Source organism: Dendropsophus ebraccatus, chromosome 7 (genome assembly GCF_027789765.1).
Source record: "Dendropsophus ebraccatus isolate aDenEbr1 chromosome 7, aDenEbr1.pat, whole genome shotgun sequence".
Lineage (NCBI taxonomy): Eukaryota > Metazoa > Chordata > Amphibia > Anura > Hylidae > Dendropsophus > Dendropsophus ebraccatus.
This window is the reverse complement of record NC_091460.1, coordinates 96,845,385-96,864,513: the sequence shown is the minus strand read 5'-3', so window position 1 is coordinate 96,864,513 and position 19,129 is coordinate 96,845,385. Positions and strand designations below refer to the sequence as shown.

General features: G+C 43.0%; 1 protein-coding gene across 6 annotated transcripts in view; it reads left to right on the top strand.

The window, feature by feature from the left end:
• Positions 1-6,282, top strand: part of ARHGEF18 (Rho/Rac guanine nucleotide exchange factor 18) — a 251,495-nt gene extending 245,213 nt beyond the window's left edge. For all 6 annotated transcript variants that reach the window (XM_069977931.1, XM_069977932.1, XM_069977930.1 and 3 more), the window contains one exon: positions 1,649-6,282. In XM_069977931.1, the coding sequence (XP_069834032.1) occupies positions 1,649-1,800 (152 nt within the window). In that variant the 3' untranslated portion in view covers positions 1,801-6,282. The remainder of the gene's footprint in view (positions 1-1,648) is intronic.
• Positions 6,283-19,129: the final 12,847 nt, after the last annotated feature.

Sequence of the window (19,129 nt, the reverse complement as noted above, 5' to 3'; positions counted from 1 at the left end):
ACAGGGGGACAGCTGGGGGTGACATGGGGATAGCTGGGGCTGCTGGGGGTGACAGTGGGATAGCTGGGGCTGCTGGGGGGTGACAGGGATAGCAGGGGCTGCTGAGGGTGACAGGAGGATAGCTGGGGCTGCTGGGAGTAAAAGGGGGATAGCTGGGGGTGACAGGGGGCTGCTGGGGGTGACAAGGGAATACCTTGGGCTGCTGGGGTGACAGGGGGATAGCTGTGGGGAGAGCTGGGGCTGCTGAGGGTGACAGGGGGACAGCTGGGGGTGTCAGGGGGACAGCTGGGGTGACAGGGGGATAGCTGGGGCTGTTGGGGGTGACAGGGGGATAGCTGGGGGTGACTGGGGGTAGTAGTAGTAGTACAGGAACAGATGAGGGGTGTAGTAGTAATAGTACAGGTATAGATGAGGGGTGTAGTAGTAATACAGGTTTAGATAAGGGGATTAGTAGCACAGGAACAGATTACGGGTGTAATAGTAGTACAGATATAGATGAGGGATGTAATAGTAGTACAGATTAGGGGTTTAGTAGTAGTACAGGTACAGATTACTGGCGTAGCAGTACCCCAGTAACCCCCTCTTATTCATCCTTTTATAGTTTCACAATCTATACAGTTGATTCTGCCAAACAGCAGTATTACATATGTACAGTTATTAAACGGTTGTTCTCCCCCCTCCATGTATATCACTATATTTTCTACATTGTTTATTTTGCTCTATCCACATTTATTTGCTGTAATTGAATGCCACTGATTGATTATACTTAATTATTCTTTTGGATGTGCTGTCTAATCACTTTTATTTTAATTTTCTACCATGACTGGGTCGATCTGGTGAGACGAGCACCCACCTCTACACATGAATCTATTATGTTTCTTCTTTTGTATATATCTTTTTTTAATTAAGTGAAGGGGATGGAGGGACAGATTCATGGCCTGTGTACCTCTCCAACAAAGCTATTGTTCAGCCCTGGAGCTTTACTGTGGAAGCCTATGGGATAGCACACAAATAACAAAGGAGAAATAGGAGATAAAGGATTAAAGCAGAAATGAGTTGATGCATAGTAGTATTGTGGTGGAATTTGCAGTAGTGGGCAGGGTATTGTATTGCTGGATGTGGATTAAAGGGGTTGTCCAGCAAAAATCTTTTTCTTTCAAATCAACTGGTATCAGAAAGTTATACGGATTTGTAATTTACTTCTATTAAAAAATCTCAAGTCTTCTCATACTCATTAGCTACTAAATGTGATGCAGGAAATGTTGTTTTATTTTCAGTCTGACACAGTGCTCTCTGCTGACATCTCTGGCCAAGACAGGAACTGTCCGGAGCAGAAGAGGTTTTCTATGGGGATTCATATAAAACCAAGACAAAGTTCCTGTCTCGGCCAGAGATGTCAGCAGAGAGCACTGTGTCAGACTGAAAATAAAACAAGATTTGCTGCTTCACATTTCGTAGCTAAAGAATGGGAAGACTTGAGATTTTTTAATAGAAGTAAATTACAAATCTATATAACTTTCTGATACCAGTCGATTTAAAAGAAAAAGATTTTTGCTGGACAACCCCTTTAATATTAACTTGCACGACTATGAATGTTCATTTGTACTTTCCTCATTGTTAACTGTCTGCTAATTTTTATACTGTTTAGACACTTCAGGACAAGATCCTTCGAGTGATTCACCACCATATCCATCAAGCCATTACAGGCAGAGCAGTGGCCACCTCCCGAGGCCTTCCGTTCCTACTGCAGCCCCTCCTGTTGATGAAGACACAAACAAGGAAGATGTGATCTTTTTCTAGGCTTCCTGGTTTTCTGAAGTTCATTTGGCACTGAACATAATAACTCTTTGTCTGTACCGCTAAGGCCTTCTCAAGATTGAAATAGTTTTAAAAACTTCAAACAGTTTTACAATGATGAAGTTCGTGACAGTCCAAAGAGTAATGGAATTGCATTCACTAGCTGAATTGCACGATGCAATATCACTTTTATTTTAGTTGTTCGGACTATTGACCAAATGTTATGGATTGTGACTGGTGAATGCTTTTATCAGAGTGACGATGCAGCAAGTGCTTGTATCTATGTGTTTTTGTGGAGCATCACCTGCTGGACAGGACTGCTAAGAATTGATGCCCTGTTTTTATGTACTCTTTTAAATCGGTTTTGACGACCACATTGGGCATAACCAGCCACCCGTCCACTGTTCGAAAGACTGAGGAATGACGTTTCCCCTTATTGTGTGCCTCTGACAATTAGATAGATAATCAGATGTCTTCTCTCCTTAATTGTAAAGGACGCTGCACCTAAGTTTGAAAACTGACAATATATCTTAGATAGATATTCTGCCACTGGACCAGATGTATAAGTTAAAGGGGAACTCCGGCAAAAATGTTTTTTTTTCCCCATATCAACTGGTGTCAAAATGTTATATAGATGTGTATTTTACTTCTATTTAAAAATCTCAAGTCTTCCAGAACTTATCAGCAGCTGTGTGTCCTGCAGGTAGTGGTGTATTATTTCCATTCTGCCACAGTGCTCTCTGTTTCCACCTCTGTCCAGGTCAGGAACTCTCCAGAGCAGGAGAGGTTTTCTATGGGGATTAGCTTCTGCTCTAGACAGTTCCTGACATTGACAGAGGTGGCAGAGAGCACTGTGTCAGACTGGAAATAATTCACCACTTCCTGCAGGACATACAGCAGCTGATAAGTACTGGAAGATGACAAAGTAGAAGTATATTACAAATTTATATAACATTCTGACACCAGTTGATTTGAAATAAATGTTTTCTTGTCGAAATACCCCTTTAAAAGGTGTGTGTTTGATAAAACCAAAATGAGATCATAAAAGAGACCAGATTTATAAAAGTGTGTAAAATAGAACCTGGTGTAAGCTTTCACATTTGGTAAAATGAAAGCTAAGCTGTGATTGGTCACCATGGGCAGTTTACGCAAGTTTCTATTTTACACACTTTGAGCCATTGAGTGTATGTAAATGTCTGTTTTGACCCCTTTGTTGTCTCTTGAAGGACAGTAGCACACCACTGCCATTATCTCTTGAACGTTAGCACAGTACGATAGTCCATGTAATTTGTCATTTGAACTCATTAAGAAAAAATAGTGCCATTTTTTTTTCTTCTTAACAGTGTTCTTCAAATATGTAGAGTTTTCAACTGACTGGTCTATGAGCACTTTGGAAAATAACATAGCACAGATTGTATCACTGTAAAAAGGTTTTAACCCGAGGGCGATTCTACATCTCGTAAGTAAGCCTATAGAGGTGTGGACTGGGAGGCTTAACCACGCCCACCACCCAATAGCTGCATGATGTCGCCACAACGTGGAATCGTCCAGTGAGTGCACAGGAGCAGAAAGCTTCAGCCATATTCTGCTCTCCGGACAACAGGACAAAGAAATTCTTATAGGGTTATAAATATGTAAAAATGTAGGATTGGTGCATTTTATTTTATATATTTTTTATCATTTTTATTACTCTTCCTCTATTAATTTCATTCTTTAAAGGGAAATTATCATCAACATTTAACAACTTTAATAGATTATATATTTACAGGTAGTCTCACATTTCTTGTCATCTCTATTTTAATGCTGTTTTTTTATGTCTTCAAGTATCTAACATGCACACATAGGGGGAGATTTATCAAAAGGTGTAAAGTAGAATTGTCTTAGTTGCCCCTAGCAACCTATCAGATTTCACCTTTCATTCCTCACAGATTCTTTGAAAGGTGGAATGTGATTGGTTCCTAGGGGCAACTGAGACAATTCTACTTTACACAAGTTTGATAAATCTCCATAGTATTTTGGTCAGTGTGTCTTTTTTTCATTTGCATTTAGGACACAGACCCATTCATTTCAATGACCCCAGTCACCTCTGTATGTGTTGTGGGGCTTTGAAAACTGCCAGGTCCTAATATGGTTTATTAGAGAACCATTCTCTAATAAAAGGGTCCGTGCATTGCAGACAGCTGCAGGTCTGTGGCTATGGACGACCTTACAGTGATTGTGCCTAAGGCTAGATTTGTGTGTAAAAAAAATTTTTTATTATTTTTTTAATGTTAGGAAACAGACTCTGCACTATGGCATACACCAGCATACAATTTGTCAAGCTATTATCATTCCTAATGTTTCTTGTTCAGTTCAACTTGTGATTTTGGCTATTAATACTGACCAGAATACTAGCAGAAATACTGACCTAAATGCTGAATTGTTAGCACAAAATTGCAACACATATAACACATACTGAATTGTTTCCTGAGGAACAGACTTAGGGCCCTTTTACACAGAAAGATTATCTGACAGATTATCTGCCAAAGATTTGAAGTCAAAATCAGGAACAGACTATAAACAGAGATCAGGTCATAAAGAAAAGCCTGAGATTTCTCCTCTTTTCAAATCCAGTCCTGGCTTTGGCTTCAAATCTTTGGCAGATAATCTGTCAGATAATCTTTCTGTGTAAAAGGGCCCTTAGACCCATCTGACAGCCTAATCGATATCTTCAAACAGCTTTTCTTTTGATTTCCTACCTGATAGACTGGCCCTGCATATTGTATCTTGGCTTGTGCCTATAAATATATAGACAGTAGTACACTACATAGGCTCTATATGTAGCTTTTTCCATGCATTGGTCTTTACTACACATAAGCATACATTTTGCCTAAAATAATTGCCTGAGAGTTAAAGAAGCAATCCATTCTGTTTTGTCCCCCCGCCCCTTTATTGGCCCCTCCAGGCTGGCATGTATACTGACCTGTGATTATCAGTTTTCTGCAGCACGCTGTCATTTTGGTTCTTCAATGCAGTTTGGATCCAGCTGGTGCTGACGTCACGTTTCTTCTGACCCCTTTTCTTTCCCTATGGCTTTTGAAGACAAAGTCAGGGTCTTCAATGCATCTGTAAAAGAGATGCTTTGAAGACCCTGACATCTGGCCTCCTTACCTGCGGGCCAACAAGGGAAAAGATAACGTGGTCGCCATTGGGATTTGAATGGTGCGATCATCGTGGGTAAGTATACATGCCAGCCTGCAAGTGGTGGGGGAGGGGAGCTTAATAAAAAGAAACCACACCATTCTTGTCCACAGGCTTTGTCTGGCAGCTCAGCCCCACTAAAGTGAATGTAATAATAGTTATTGGATACAGAAAACAGACTATTTGAGCATATCCAACTGGATACTTAAAAATTTTTAGATCTAAAGTTTTGCTACACAACACTTTTCATTAGTGAAATGTTTACTCTAGAATATCATCTGGAGTTTAAATGTAACTTAGAAGTAGTTACCTACAGGGAGGTAACTACAACCACTATCTGGACCATGCTTTATTAGTAAACAGACACTCTAAATAATTAACAATTTTCCCTTTATTTTAGAGATTTTTAAGTACTCTTAAAAGAAAATTCAATTAAAGGGAATATGTAATGTTGAAAATACCCATGTGATAGAACATGATGAGCAGATTGATATATAGTTTGTGTGCATTTAGTATAACTTTTAATTTATTGCTTTGGAATCCACTGGGCGGTTTGACGACTGTTTCTGTGTACCACTCATAGTGGAAGGCCTCTCGCTGAGTGCTGACCCCAATTTAGAATTGCAAATTCAATTGAAACTTGTATTTAGTAACACTGTATCATGTTGCTAAGTTCCTCCTGCATTGTGAAGGTAACAGGTTCCCATTATCCTGTATTAAGTCCTGCTGTGTCAGTACCTATCGCCATGCAGCTACATATATGTATAATATATAATGATACCCAGATACCCCTGGATGGTGTTATGTATTCCGTGGCCCTTTTATTCACATTAAAACCACTGGGACCATGATGGATGGAAAAGACAGAGCACTGAAGGTGCTGGAATTTAATTGTTTGGGGTTAAAATGTACAAAAGATATATATATATATATATATATATATATATATATATATATATATATATATATATATATATAAATCTGTGGTATATGGATGTAAATTATGTAAACATATGTGCATTATATATATTTTTTTTTCTGGAGATGTTAATGTAATGTTTATGTTCAGTGTCTAATGAACAAAAACTCTGCAATATATAGCTGTGCCTCTGTGACTGATAGATTGGATGTGTGTGTGTGTGTGTGTATGCATATATATATATATATATATATATATATATATATATATAAAATATATATATCTGTTTGTGTAAGAAAGAGACAGACACCGCAAGCTATAAAAAATTTGTGTAAATTTGTCTTTTTTTTTTCTTTCTTGACAAATGAATAAACTTTTGATTTCCATGGGTTTCTACTGTCCATCCTCTGCCATTTACAAATTAGCAATTAAAGGAAAACTTTTGAGCTATGAAAGTTTTTTTTAACTTGGTTCTGATGGATCTAGAGATGAGCATTTTGTTATCTCTGCAATCCACTCGTCAGCTATTACTGTAAATTCGCTCATCTCTAGATGATCTTGAATGCCTCTATGGGTTTAGATATTAGTGGTAGCTTACGGTGTTGTTTATTGCCATTTAAGGGGAAAGATCATATAAAGCTGTCTGCGCTATAATGGCAAATGAGATTGTCTAGTAACTTATTGTATGATATTGTATAAAGTAGACTTTATGGAGATACAGACTGCCTTTGCAGTCTGTATCTTTTACTTTACCTACTCCTTTGTAGCGGTGCAGTAATGCCGGTCGCCATCTTGATGACGTCATTTGCGTTCCAGCGGTGCGTTCCAGTCATCAAGATGGCGCCCGGCTCACTACACTGCTACATAGGATTAGGTAAAGTATAAGATACAGACTGCACAGGCAGTCTGTATCTTTATAAGTAGACTTTATGGAGATACAGACTGCCTTTGCAGTCTGTATCTTATACTTTACCTAATCCTGTATAGCGGTGCAGTATTCCCGGGCACCGCCATCTTCATGACGTCAGTTGCGTTCCACTGCTGGAACGCACCGCTGGAACGCAAGTGACGTCATCAAGATGGCGGCGCCCAGCAATACTTACACCGCTATACAGGATTGGGTACAGTATAAGATACAGACTGTAAATGCAGTCTGTATCTTCAGGAATAGACTTAGGGAGAGAAAAACTTTTATTATAGGGACAGTTAATTTTAGGTGATTGGTTCTCTTTAAAGACACTTTAAACATTTATATAGTGCTGCCCTAATATAGAAAATATTTGTTTACCCAGACGCCCTATAACAACACCTCTGGAGAGGACCTCCCACCGCAGGACTGAAACCTGAGAAGATAAAAGCTTGACACACCTCTCCACACCTCAGTTTAGGTTTCCTGTCCTGCAAATAGGAGCCTCTGAAGAGCCCCATCCTAGGATGAAGATTTTTTTTTTTGTGCACATAGCTGCAGGTCCGCTGTTGGCTTGGCCTAGTAGGGCTTTATGAGGGCAGAAGCCTATCTTAGGACAGCAGCCCTACGGTCTACTTGGCCCTCCTGGCTTTGCAGCTTGTTCTGCTAGACGTGGGGTCCGGAGGGGCTGTGGATAGGTATCGGCCATGTTTGGTACCTCTGGCCTGCGTGTGGGCGCTCGCGCACGTATTGCATGCATTCTGACATCTCTGGGGCCTGGTGCTTAGAACCGGGATAAGTCTGGCCTGGGCCCCCAGATTGTGTTGCTAGCTGATGGCGTGTGCTCCTCCTCCTCATCCACCACACTCCTATCTAGGCGGCCTTGCAAGGGAGGTGGACGGATCTGGGGGCTGCAAACGGAACACAAGTCTCTTGTGCGTCTACAAATTTATAGGAAAGTTTCTCACGGCTGCTGTCTGGGTCTCCACACCCATGCACAGGACCTCTGTAGGCTGCACAGCCAGACCAAACATAAAAAAATGTCCAGCACCAGAGCAAGAGTTCCAATTTGCATTTGAACTCCTGCTCTGGTGCTGGACATTCGTTTTCTTCTCTTGCGCGTGTGACGTCATGCAGGGTAGATAATGACTGGAGATCCAAGCCTGCATCCAGGAGGCACTATTACTGATATAGTACAGCAGGGCGAGATGCCTCTTGATTCCTGGTGGCTAAAACTTAACTTTTATTGTACACATAATGTAACTTATGTGTACAATAAATGTGTAACTTATGTGTACAATAAAAGTTAAGTTTTAGCCACCAGGAATCAATAGGCGTATCGGGACATCTTGCCCTTCTGTACTATGACGTCATGCAGGGGTGCATCGCATCCGGTGTGGCGTAGAGCTTGGCATCAGCCCGTCATATTTAAAAGGCCAGGGGATCCCTCGACACCTTGCCGTGTCTCCAGGCATCCGGGAAAAAGGACTCCACCAGCCTCACCTCTGTTGTGACATTACCTGCAGACTAAAGGCCCTATTACACTAAAAGATTATCGGCCGTATTCCGCTTGTGTAATCTCCTTGTGTAATAGAAGACATGATCACCCAACATGAAGAATGTCGGCTGATTGTTGCAGTCGTATTTCTTTCAACATGTTGAAAGACAATCGACTAATATAGCAGCAAAATGCTGCCCTCGCTCTGTGGAACGAGAGTGGCGACAGCAGACCACTGCTAACTGCTATGGGCTGCCTTGACGATCTAGCGATCACCAGGGCAGCTCCCCCCCCCCTCCCCCTGTACTCACCTGCTCGCTGCTGACGTGTGTAATAGCGCCAGCAGCGAGTGGGGAACGAGGAGCAAGCGAGCGCTGACAGCTGTCACCCTGTGTAAAAGGGGCTTTATGCTAAGTCTGCAGCATGTCTGAGCCTTCAGATAAAAGGGATAAAGGGATGCCGTTAAAGGTCTTCTAAGACTTTCAGAGATGACAGCCCGGTACCTTATGGGGCCTAATAGCCTTAAAAAATCCAGTTATCTTTAAGGGACCTAGGAATTTTTAGATCCCATATTATCATTAAAGGTCCGTAACCATCTGATGTTTCTGTTGCAGTGTCCCAGAAAAGAGAAAGAAATGATCTTGAGGATGGGGAAGTCGAGATAATCTCTTTATCTGATGAGGAGCATGAGAATACTGCTAGTAGTAGAACCATGTTCCCAACAGAAGACACTGACAAGCTGATAAAAGCAATCAGAGCAATATGGATGATACTAAGGTACCTTTATCAGCAGAGGATGCGATGTATGAGGGTCTGGTGACAGACGATTTCAGCAGAACCATACATTACCTGTCCAGGCCGCAGGTCTTCTTCTCCCGATCCCGCGGGGCTGTCTGAACTGACAGACCGCTAAGCCAATCACTCGGGACCGGGAGAAGACCTGCGCCCGTACAGGTAATGTATGAATCAAGGGCTGCAAGGACATCGGTAACGATGTCCCTGCAGCCCTTGTTTCACGATCATCGGGGCCGTAGAATAGGCCCAGTAAACGAGCGCCGATCTAGCAGATCGGCACTCGTTTACGTCGTTGATGGGGTCCTGCTCGTCCGGTAGAATAGGACCCTAAGTAAGAGATAAGATAAGATAATCCTTCAATAGTCCAACCATGGGGAAATTCAGTGTGTTACAGCAGTATAGATATTACACATACAAAAAGCTAAAAAGGTAAGGTAAAGGCATTACGATTAAAGTAGACAGAGAAGAGGCAAAAAGGTAAAAAAGATACAATAAAAACATTAGACTATTTTAGTTCTTTTTGTGGAGTCATCTCTGCATAGGTCGGTGTTGGTTGTACAGCCTAACCGCTGCAGGAAGGAAGGACTTCCGATATTGCTCCTTCTCGCACTTTGGGTGAACTAAAAGGTCAATGATAGTACTGTCTAGTGCTATAACGGTCTCGTGCATTGGATGGGATTCATCCATCCCAGCTCTGGAGGATATCCCACTGAAGATCCCTGGACTGGATCCAAGGACCTTATTGCCTACCTTATTGCCTACAGACTGTGGGTTAGGAATAAATCTTGCGTTCTATGTTTGACTATAAGCCGTTTCGGTTTGGAAAGAAGGGAGAGCTGGCATGTAGAGTCTAAGAGTGTCCCCAGACAGATTCATTGTCTTCAAGGCACCTGATTTGATTTCTTTGCATTTATGTTCCATCCTAGTCTCTTAATGATATCTGATACTATTTGAAGATGAAGAAGAAGACTGTCCACTGGGTGCTCTACTAGACAGAAATCGTCTAGATAGAGGACTAGAAGTACATCCTGCTTTCTAATATGACGCCATATCCAACACGATCTTGGCGAATGCTCTGGGCGCCTGGGATACCCAAAATGAAAGAGCCCTGTATTGCAGATGGACCCAGCTGTTGGAAATAAAGAATGCAACTCTTAGGAACTTTTGGTGTGAATTATGTTTTGGGATATGATATTACGTGTCTTCCGAGTGTATAGATGCTATGATGCAGTTTGGGTATAAGAGATTTATGGTAGACTTTAGAGTTTCCATGCTAAACCTCTTGTACTGCAGAAATTTGTTTACCCCATTATATTTAGAATTACTCTGAAAGACTGGTGCAAACTGCCCACAGCTCCTCTTTCATTTTACCAGAGCAAAAAGCTGAGCTGTAATTGGTTGCTGTGGGCAGTTTGCACCAGTCTAAATTTTTTTTTCATATTTTCAATAAAATTCCAACATTGATTTTTCAAGGGACCAGTTAATTTTTTTTATAGATGGGTATACGCTAGAAAGTGCCATAAATCACTCCATTTTGAAAATTGTGCTTCAAATAATTTACAGCAGGATTTAGGAGCTTTGTGAACCCTTTAGGTGGGTTACAGAAATTAAATCAAAGTGAAGGTGTAATTTAAAATGTAATTTTTCTTGCACATTTTCCATTGTAATCTGTATTTTTCTTTAACACAGCAGATCTAGCCAAAAATATTCAACTCATTTTTTTAAGGGGTATTTTGCTCAAATTAATCTTTCAATATGATGCTGCCTTCGGGGAGAACATAATAAACAGCTTATTCCACACTCCCTCATCCTCTTCCCATGTCATCTACAGGTCCTGGCTCAACTATCCTGTCCCCACTTCTTAGATGGATTTGTCTTGGGTATGACAGCCCGTGTAGCTATAGTGTCCTATTCGTGACGCCAAGAAAAATTATCATGTCCCTTTGGTGGTATTATGGGAGTATGCTGAGGGTATTGTGTTGCTGGGTGGTGTAGTGCAACCTTAGGGCTCACCTTCTGAAACCTTCCTGTCACAGTGGGGTCCGAGGGTGCTGGGGTCCTTGTCTTCTTTAGCATACACGCAGGGACATATAATTTTTAATAAAAGTCTTCACACAATAGCAGTGAAAGTATATCAAGACTTTATTTGAAGGATAACTATATACAATCCGATACAGGGGCATCTGATGATGGCAAACTGTTGGCTTGATCAGAGTCCTTTGCTTCAGGGGGAGGGTTACCTTAGTTACTATATCTTAGACTTGGTGGATAAATAGGATTTCAAAGAGACAGACCTGTTCCAGAGACTTTATAGCTTTCCGCCTTTATAAGGAATGTGTGAATAAGTACTTGAAGTTACTGAAGAGACTTGACGCTCACTATCATGTAGGAGGAAGACGCATGGACACACTGACTTGGGAGCCAGGAAGATGTGGACGGTGAATGGGGGACCCTCTATCACTTCAGCAATCCGACAGCAGGCACTTGTAAATACAGAGGATGTCCTGCTGAGACTTTGAAGACACGTATTAGTCCTTATGTCTGACTGGAAACAGGTTAGGGGGTTGAAGATGGAGTCTGACAGGATTACTGAGGTGACGTAGGGAGGTTAGATGTGACTCTGGCAATGCCAGACTACCAACTGTCACTGAGGAGACCGCACAGACCCTCTGGGTAGGAGGTGGGCAGAACTAGCTATCCCCTGGCATATCACTGGAGTGTGATAGTTTGCAGGGGAGGCGCACTGATCAAGCTCAACACTTGTATTATTAGCAATTAATATATAACAACATATTAAATAAATACATAGCAGAAAACAATACCACTACAAGAGAGCTAAGGAAGAGCAGCAAATACATAGGCCCTAAAACAGACTGTCTAAGGTTGCCAATAGCAACAATACATTTCCAGACGCCTGACAATAAATACAGTTCTGGGCCATTACATACTCCCCCTCTAAGAATGAGCCATCCGGAGGGTTACTTTAATAATAAACCACATGTTTATGCATATATGACAAAACAAAGGAATAATAATAACAACATTTAGGTATAGAACAGGTTAGATTGCCACTAAGGTAGAGTCTCTGTACTGCAACGTATCCATTGTCCATGTAAGGCTCTGGTATAGGGCAAAGGCATATATGATATATACAGTCCAAACATTGCAAAAGACACCACACTAACTAACTAGCTAAGCTTTATATATGTATGAGAGAATAAAGAACATTTACTATAAGTATTTTAATCTTGATAGCGGGCAGGTAATGTTCCTTTGTTGGAACGCTCAGAACGCCTCAGCACTTAGATATCTTCTTCTTCCGGAGCTTGGTGATGAGACGCTTGTTCTGGCATAGGAGTTGAAGTAGGAGTTAAAGCAGGAACTGAGACTGGTGCTGGTACATGTAGAGGGGATGATACTGGCATAGGTACCCACTGGTAGCATCCAGGAATAAGGAAGGATGAGTTCCTGATAGCTTCTTCTACAGAAGGTCGACTTGGAGTAGTAGGCACAGGAACAATAGTATAGACTGAAGCAGGTGGAGTTGAAGGAGGGGCTAGAACTAGGAGATCCTCCTTAGTACAAGGTTTCATCCGATTCCTGTGGACGGTTTGTGGTGCCATTCCAGGTTTCTGGTCCTCATAAAAATCTGATTCTGGATATGGAACAGCAGTTATAGTGTATGGCTCTTGCTCCCACAATACGTCAAGTTTATCCGAACGATTATGCTTTTTCAGCCAAACTTTAGTTCCGACTTCCAGTGGTGTGGCATTAGCACGTTGATTATAGTGATGTTCTTGTCTCTGGTGTGCTTCACCCATCCGACAATCAACAATTTCTTTTGCTTCTTGGATGTGTCTTTGGTGCTCAGTTACCCAGTCAGCATTAAGCAATGGATTAATGGAGTCAGGGACTTGAATTCCAAGAGCTCTATCTTGGGGCAGTTGACCTTGTCGGCCAAACATGAGATAATAAGGTGAGTAACCTGTAGAACAGTGCGTAGTATTATTATAAATCCCTACTAATTCATCCAAGAGTTGTGGCCACTCTGCTTTCTTGGAAACTGAGGCAGTACGCAACATGTTTATGAAGACTTGGTTAATCTTCTCGCATAAGCCATTACCTTGCGGGTGGTACTCAGTCATATGCAGTTTCTTGCATTTGTGATAGTTACAAAGCTTTTGAAATAGCTGGAAACAGAAACACGGCACTTCCAAAACAGGTTTTTTCTGCTCGTGAAAGAATATTTATTCAAATGAAAAATCACAATCCAACCAGATCAAGGTACAAGAGAAGTGTAAGTAGGTAACGCTACTGGCTGGCGACGTTTCGGTTGTGCATCCGACCTTCCTCAGGCCAATGTAGCCATACTGTAGGTAAGCTGTGATATGGATAGATCTGGCTGGATCCCGGCGGCACTAACAACGTGGCCTAGGTAGTTCACCTATGGCTTAAGCAAATGGCATTTAGAGGGTTTTATTTTCAAGCCATGCTCAATGAGTACTTGGAATACTTCAGCAAAGTGACAGGGATGTTCCTCATAAGTATGAGCGTACACGATGACATCATCTAAGTATAAGAGAACACTTTGGAAGTTTACATGACCCAAGCATCTCTCCATAGGCCGTTGAAATGTGGCAGGAGCGTTGCATAATCCAAATGACATGCTGGTGAACTCGTATAAACCCATGGGAGTGGTGAATGCTGTTTTTTTCTTGATCCTCTGGAGCCATGGGGACTTGCCAATAACCACTAGTGAGGTCAAGCGTAGAGAAATAGGCAGCAGAGCCAAATGCAGCAATGGACTCTTCTATGCGTGGGAGAGGGTACGCATCTTTATGGGTGATGTTATTTAATTTCCGGTAGTCTACACAGAAGCGAATATTGCCATCTTTCTTCTTTACCAGAACGATAGGTGCGGCCCAAGGACTCTGACTCTCTTGAATTACACGGGTGTCTTTCATCTCCTGGATTAACTTCTTCACCTGTTGGTAGTTGGCAGGAGGGATTGGCCGATGTTTTTCTTTGATGGGAGGATGGTCACCAGTATTGATGCGGTGTTGGATTAAACTGGTCTTGTTGAAATCCAGGGAATGTTTACTGAAGGCCTGAGAATGACGTTTGCCAAGTTTACGGACACCATTGACATGCTCAAGAGGAGTATTAGCGTCTCTGATGTTAATCGATGTTGATTGATTTCTGGTAGGCAAGGGTTTCTTTGTCCAGAATGTCTTCAGGAGCCAACCTGGTTCCTGACGTCTGTCATAACATTTTAACCGTACCTCTGTAGGTGATTGGACCTCAAACTCCTTACATAGACGGTTGAGAATCTGCTGAACACTGGATATTTCAGTGGCTGGCCAGGAATGCACTTCTTCAGCAGCTGGACCTTCAAGCTGGCCTAGAAGCAGTTGAACCTGCTGAGTAGGAGAAAGTGAGACAAGTTCAAGGGTACAAAGTATTTTCTCCCTAAAGCTAGCAAAGGTGTGAGGCTCTTCCCTATAGTTGAGAAGACTGGAGGTTCCTATGAAGAATGGTAGACCAGTAGCAGCAACTGGAGCAGGAACACCATTGGCAGCAGCAGCCTGGGATGTAGGAACACTGTTAGATGATGAGGCAGGACTGCTGGAGACAGCTTGATCAATAGCTTGAGGATCAGACATATTTGCAGCAATTGGTACACTGACCCTTTAAAAAAAATTGTGTGCCTGTCTCTTTAAGAAGTTCAAAATTATGCAGCAGAACAGTCTCTTGAAAATCCTCCCCCTCTTTATCTTGAGTAACACAGTAGAAATGAAAATGGCACTTATCTGGAAGCTGATGAGACTGGTAATATAGATTGCAGGCAGCAGATGCAAGCTGGAGTGATGTAGCAGCGGTGGATGACAGATGCAGGCTGATTGGAGAAGAATAAAGGCACCCGAAGTGAAGAGCGGAGCATCGGTGACAATGCTGAGGTCGTTATGGTAACGCTGGGGCAGCGATGTATGGCAGCTATCTATTTCTGTAGTTGGGTGCAGCAGAGAAATCCTTCCTCCTTAAAGGACAAGTGCCATGAAAAACTTTTTCCCAGTAATTGAAGCACATTACAAAGTTATATAACTCTGTAATATGCTTCAATCACCTTTCTGCCTCCCTTCCCTGTCTTTTCCCCCCTCCACCCCCCACCAGGAAGTGTCCTGACTCACACAGACCTGATTACTGTCGTCACCGTCACCAAGCAGCTCCTTCTTGTGAGGATGAGTCATCAGCAGGAGGGCTGCTCTAGGTCCTGTTACACCAGCCTCCCCCTCCCCTCCTTGTCAGGTGACTCTGCTTGCTCAGCTTATCTTCTCTAGTGACATGACTCCTTCACTGAGTCCACGGCAGCAGGAGAGAGGGTATGAGGGGCGGGGGGAGCTGCCTATGTGCTGGAGTCAGTCTGAGGGAAGATAAGCAAGTGACATGTGACAAGTGATGGCTTGCAGTTGTTCAGCCAATCGGAGGTGAGCAAGCTGAGTCACCTGACAAGGCAGGGGAGGGGGGAGGCTAGTGTAACAGGAGAAGGAGCTGAGAGAAGAGCTTGGTGACGGTGACGACCGTAATCAGGTCTGTGTGAGTCAGGACACTTCCTGGTGGGGGGTGGAGGGGGGAAAAGACAGGGAAGGGAGGCAGATAGGTGATTGAAGCATATTACAGAGTTATATAACTTTGTAATGTGCTTCAATTACTGGGAAAAAGTTTTTCATGGCACTTGTCCTTTAAAGGGGTAGTGCGGCGGTAAAAAAATATTCACAGAATAACACACATTACAAAGTTATACAACTTTGTAATGTATGTTATGTCTGTGAATGGCCCCCTTCCCCGTGTCCCACCGTGACGTCATCAGCCGCTGAGCCGTGATTGGCCGAGCACAGTTATGCTCAGCCAATCGGGGCTGAGCAGCTGATGATGCGGCCGGCACTCGGGAAGATCGAAGGTGTTCGGGCCGGCCGGCCGAAGATGACGTTTGGCACAAGATGGCGGACGCGTGTCGGCACGGATCAGGTATGTATAAAGCACTACACTTCCGGGTACACGGGTGGGGGTGGTGGGAAACGGGGAAGGGGGCCATTCACAGACATAACATACATTACAAAGTTGTATAACTTTGTAATGTGTGTTATTCTGTGAATAATTTTTTACCGCCGCACTACCCCTTTAAGCTTAGCAGCAGTGCTGGAGGTTCCAGTGGCTGTGAGGCAGTTACTAGTTACAGAAGGCACTGCAGGTGGACGGGGCTTGAGCTCCTGGTGCGCACGGGCAGAGCTACAGTTTACAATTAAATTAACTCCTTGTTGCCTGCTCCAGCAGCAGAAACACAGAGAAAATGGCACCCAAAATGTAAAAACACAAGCAGTCACAGCAGAGTCCAAGCACAGCTCAATAAACAGAACTCCCCCTCTTTCAACACAGTACTTTTTTCTCATAAAATTCACAAGCAGGCTTTGGGTTATCAATCAGCACTGGGACTTGTAGTGCAGAATAGGCACAGAGATAAAATCCTGTTCGTAGGACGCCAAGAAAAATTATAGTGTCCTATGCGTGACGGCAAGAAAAATTATCATGTCCCTTTGGTGGTATTATGGTAATATGCTGAGGGTATTGTGTTGCTGGGTGGTGTAGTGCAACCTTAGGGCTCACCTTCTGAAACCTTCCTGTCACGGTGGGGTCCGAGGGTGCTGGGGCCCTTGTCTTCTTTAGCATACACGCAGGGACATATAATTTTTAATAAAAGTCTTCACACAATAGCGGTGAAGTATATCAAGACTTTACTTGAAGGATAACTATACACAATTCGATACAGGGGCATCTGATGATGGCAAACTGTTGGCTTGATCAGAGTCCTTTGCTTCAGGGGGAGGGTTACCTTAGTTACTATAGCTTAGACTTGGTGGATAAATAGGATTTCAAAGAGACAGACCTGTTCCAGAGACTTTATAGCTTTCCGCCTTTATAAGGAACATGTGAATAGGTACTTGAAGTTACTGAAGAGACTTGACGCTGTCCACGCTCACTATCATGTAGGAGGAAGACACATGGACACACTGACTTGGGAGCCAGGAAGATGTGGACGGTGAATGGGGGACCCTCTATCACTTCACCAATCCGACAGCAGGCACTAATTAATACAGAGGATGTCCTGCTGAGACTGAAGACACGTATTAGTCCTTATGGCTGACTGGAAACAGGTTAGGGGGTTGAAGATGGAGTCTGACAGGATTACTGAGGTGACGTAGGGAGGTTAGATGTGACTCTGGCAATGCCAGACTACCAACTGTCACTAAGGAGATCGCACAGCCCCTCTGGGTCGGAGGTGGGTGGAGCTAGCTTTCCCCTGGCCAATCACTGGAGTTTGATAGGTTGCAGGGGAGGAGCACTGATCAAGCTCAACACTTGTATTATTAGCAATTAATATATAACAACATATTAAATACATAGCAGAAAACAATACCACTACAAGAGAGCTAAGTAAGAGCAGCAAATACATAGGCCCTAATGCAGACTGTCTAAGATTGCCAATAGCAACAATACATTTCCAGACGCCTGACAATAAATACCGTTTTGGGCCATTACACAGCCAATTGCTGTGACTGTGATATCGGTAATATGTTGTGTTTTTAGAATCTTTGTCCTAACCCTAACCTTGCCTACATTATGCTGATGTCACTTCCACAGCGGTTATATAGGTGGGTGTTTGGGCTATAGTTATACCCTGAACAGTTACCCAAGGAAAAAGTTGTTTTGACTTCAAAACATTTTTTTTTTTTTTTTTGGGGGGGGGGGGGGGGGGTTGTGGATTTATCAAACATGGTGTAAAGTAAAACCGGCTCAGTTGCCCATAGCAACCAATCAGATTCCACCTTTCATTTTCCAAAGAGTCTGTGAGCAATGAAAAATGGAATCTGAGGGGGCTAAACACTCATTATAGGAGATCAGTTTCATTATAGTCTAAGGAGCCTGTCACATGTAACATGACTGATGGAATGAGGTTCTAGCCCCCAGAAGAGGTCTCAGCACTGACTCCCCAACTGATCAAAACATTTCACATGTTTGCATGATATGTTAAATGCTTTTTTTTTTTTTATGACAGCTCAGGCTCTTCCACACATGTATGCCTCCATAAATGCACCATCCAGGACAGCATGCTGCCCAAGTCTATGGAGCCCCGCTGCTATCTGGGCCATATAATAGCATGAACAATTATTTGGCGGTTGTGCTGATTACAGGAAACAAGCTTCATACAATGTAGTGGAGACTGCCATCTGTAATCAGCCGGACAGAGAGGGTCTCTGCACCAAGACCCAGACCAATCTAACCCTCTATAACTTAGAGATAAGCGAACTGGTTCGGATTTTTCCAAAAATCCGAGTCCGATCGGATTCGGATTTTTGGAAATCCGCTCAGATTTTTTATTTTTTTCTTGCTTTCTAAAATGGCAGCCACCATTCTAGAAAGCAGGAAGTGTTCCGGGCAGGAAAAGCACTTTCCCATGATGCCCGGAACACATCCAATCAGCAGGGATCTTGCACTAGCCCACCCTCTGTGTCACGTCGGTATTGCTTTAAGAGGAGCCGTCACATGACCGCACCACGCAGTCTGCACAGAGAGAGGAAGGATATTGTTACTGGCTGCAGTGCACACAGCTCCTGATTATCAAAACGCTTCTGGTGCTGCTGCTGCTGCTCTTGTGTACTACAGACTACTGAGAAGATATTGTAGGAGAGGAAAGGAAAGATTAGGAAAGCGGAGAGGAGGAACATCTAGTGATTGAGAGATAAATATAGAGAGGGCGAAAGAAAGATAGATTAGGCATAGAACAGCAAAGGGTGCACTGAACAAAAACGTGCTCTACAGATATACAAGTCCTATACTTCTGATAGTGTGTGTATATCACATCCGTCTTATCCTGAGAGACAAAAATACCTGGTGCAGGTGTATAGCATAAATGTCTAACTGGCATCCAGGTTGACTACCGGTGTGTCTGCCCTTGCCTCCATGTTGGCTACTGCTG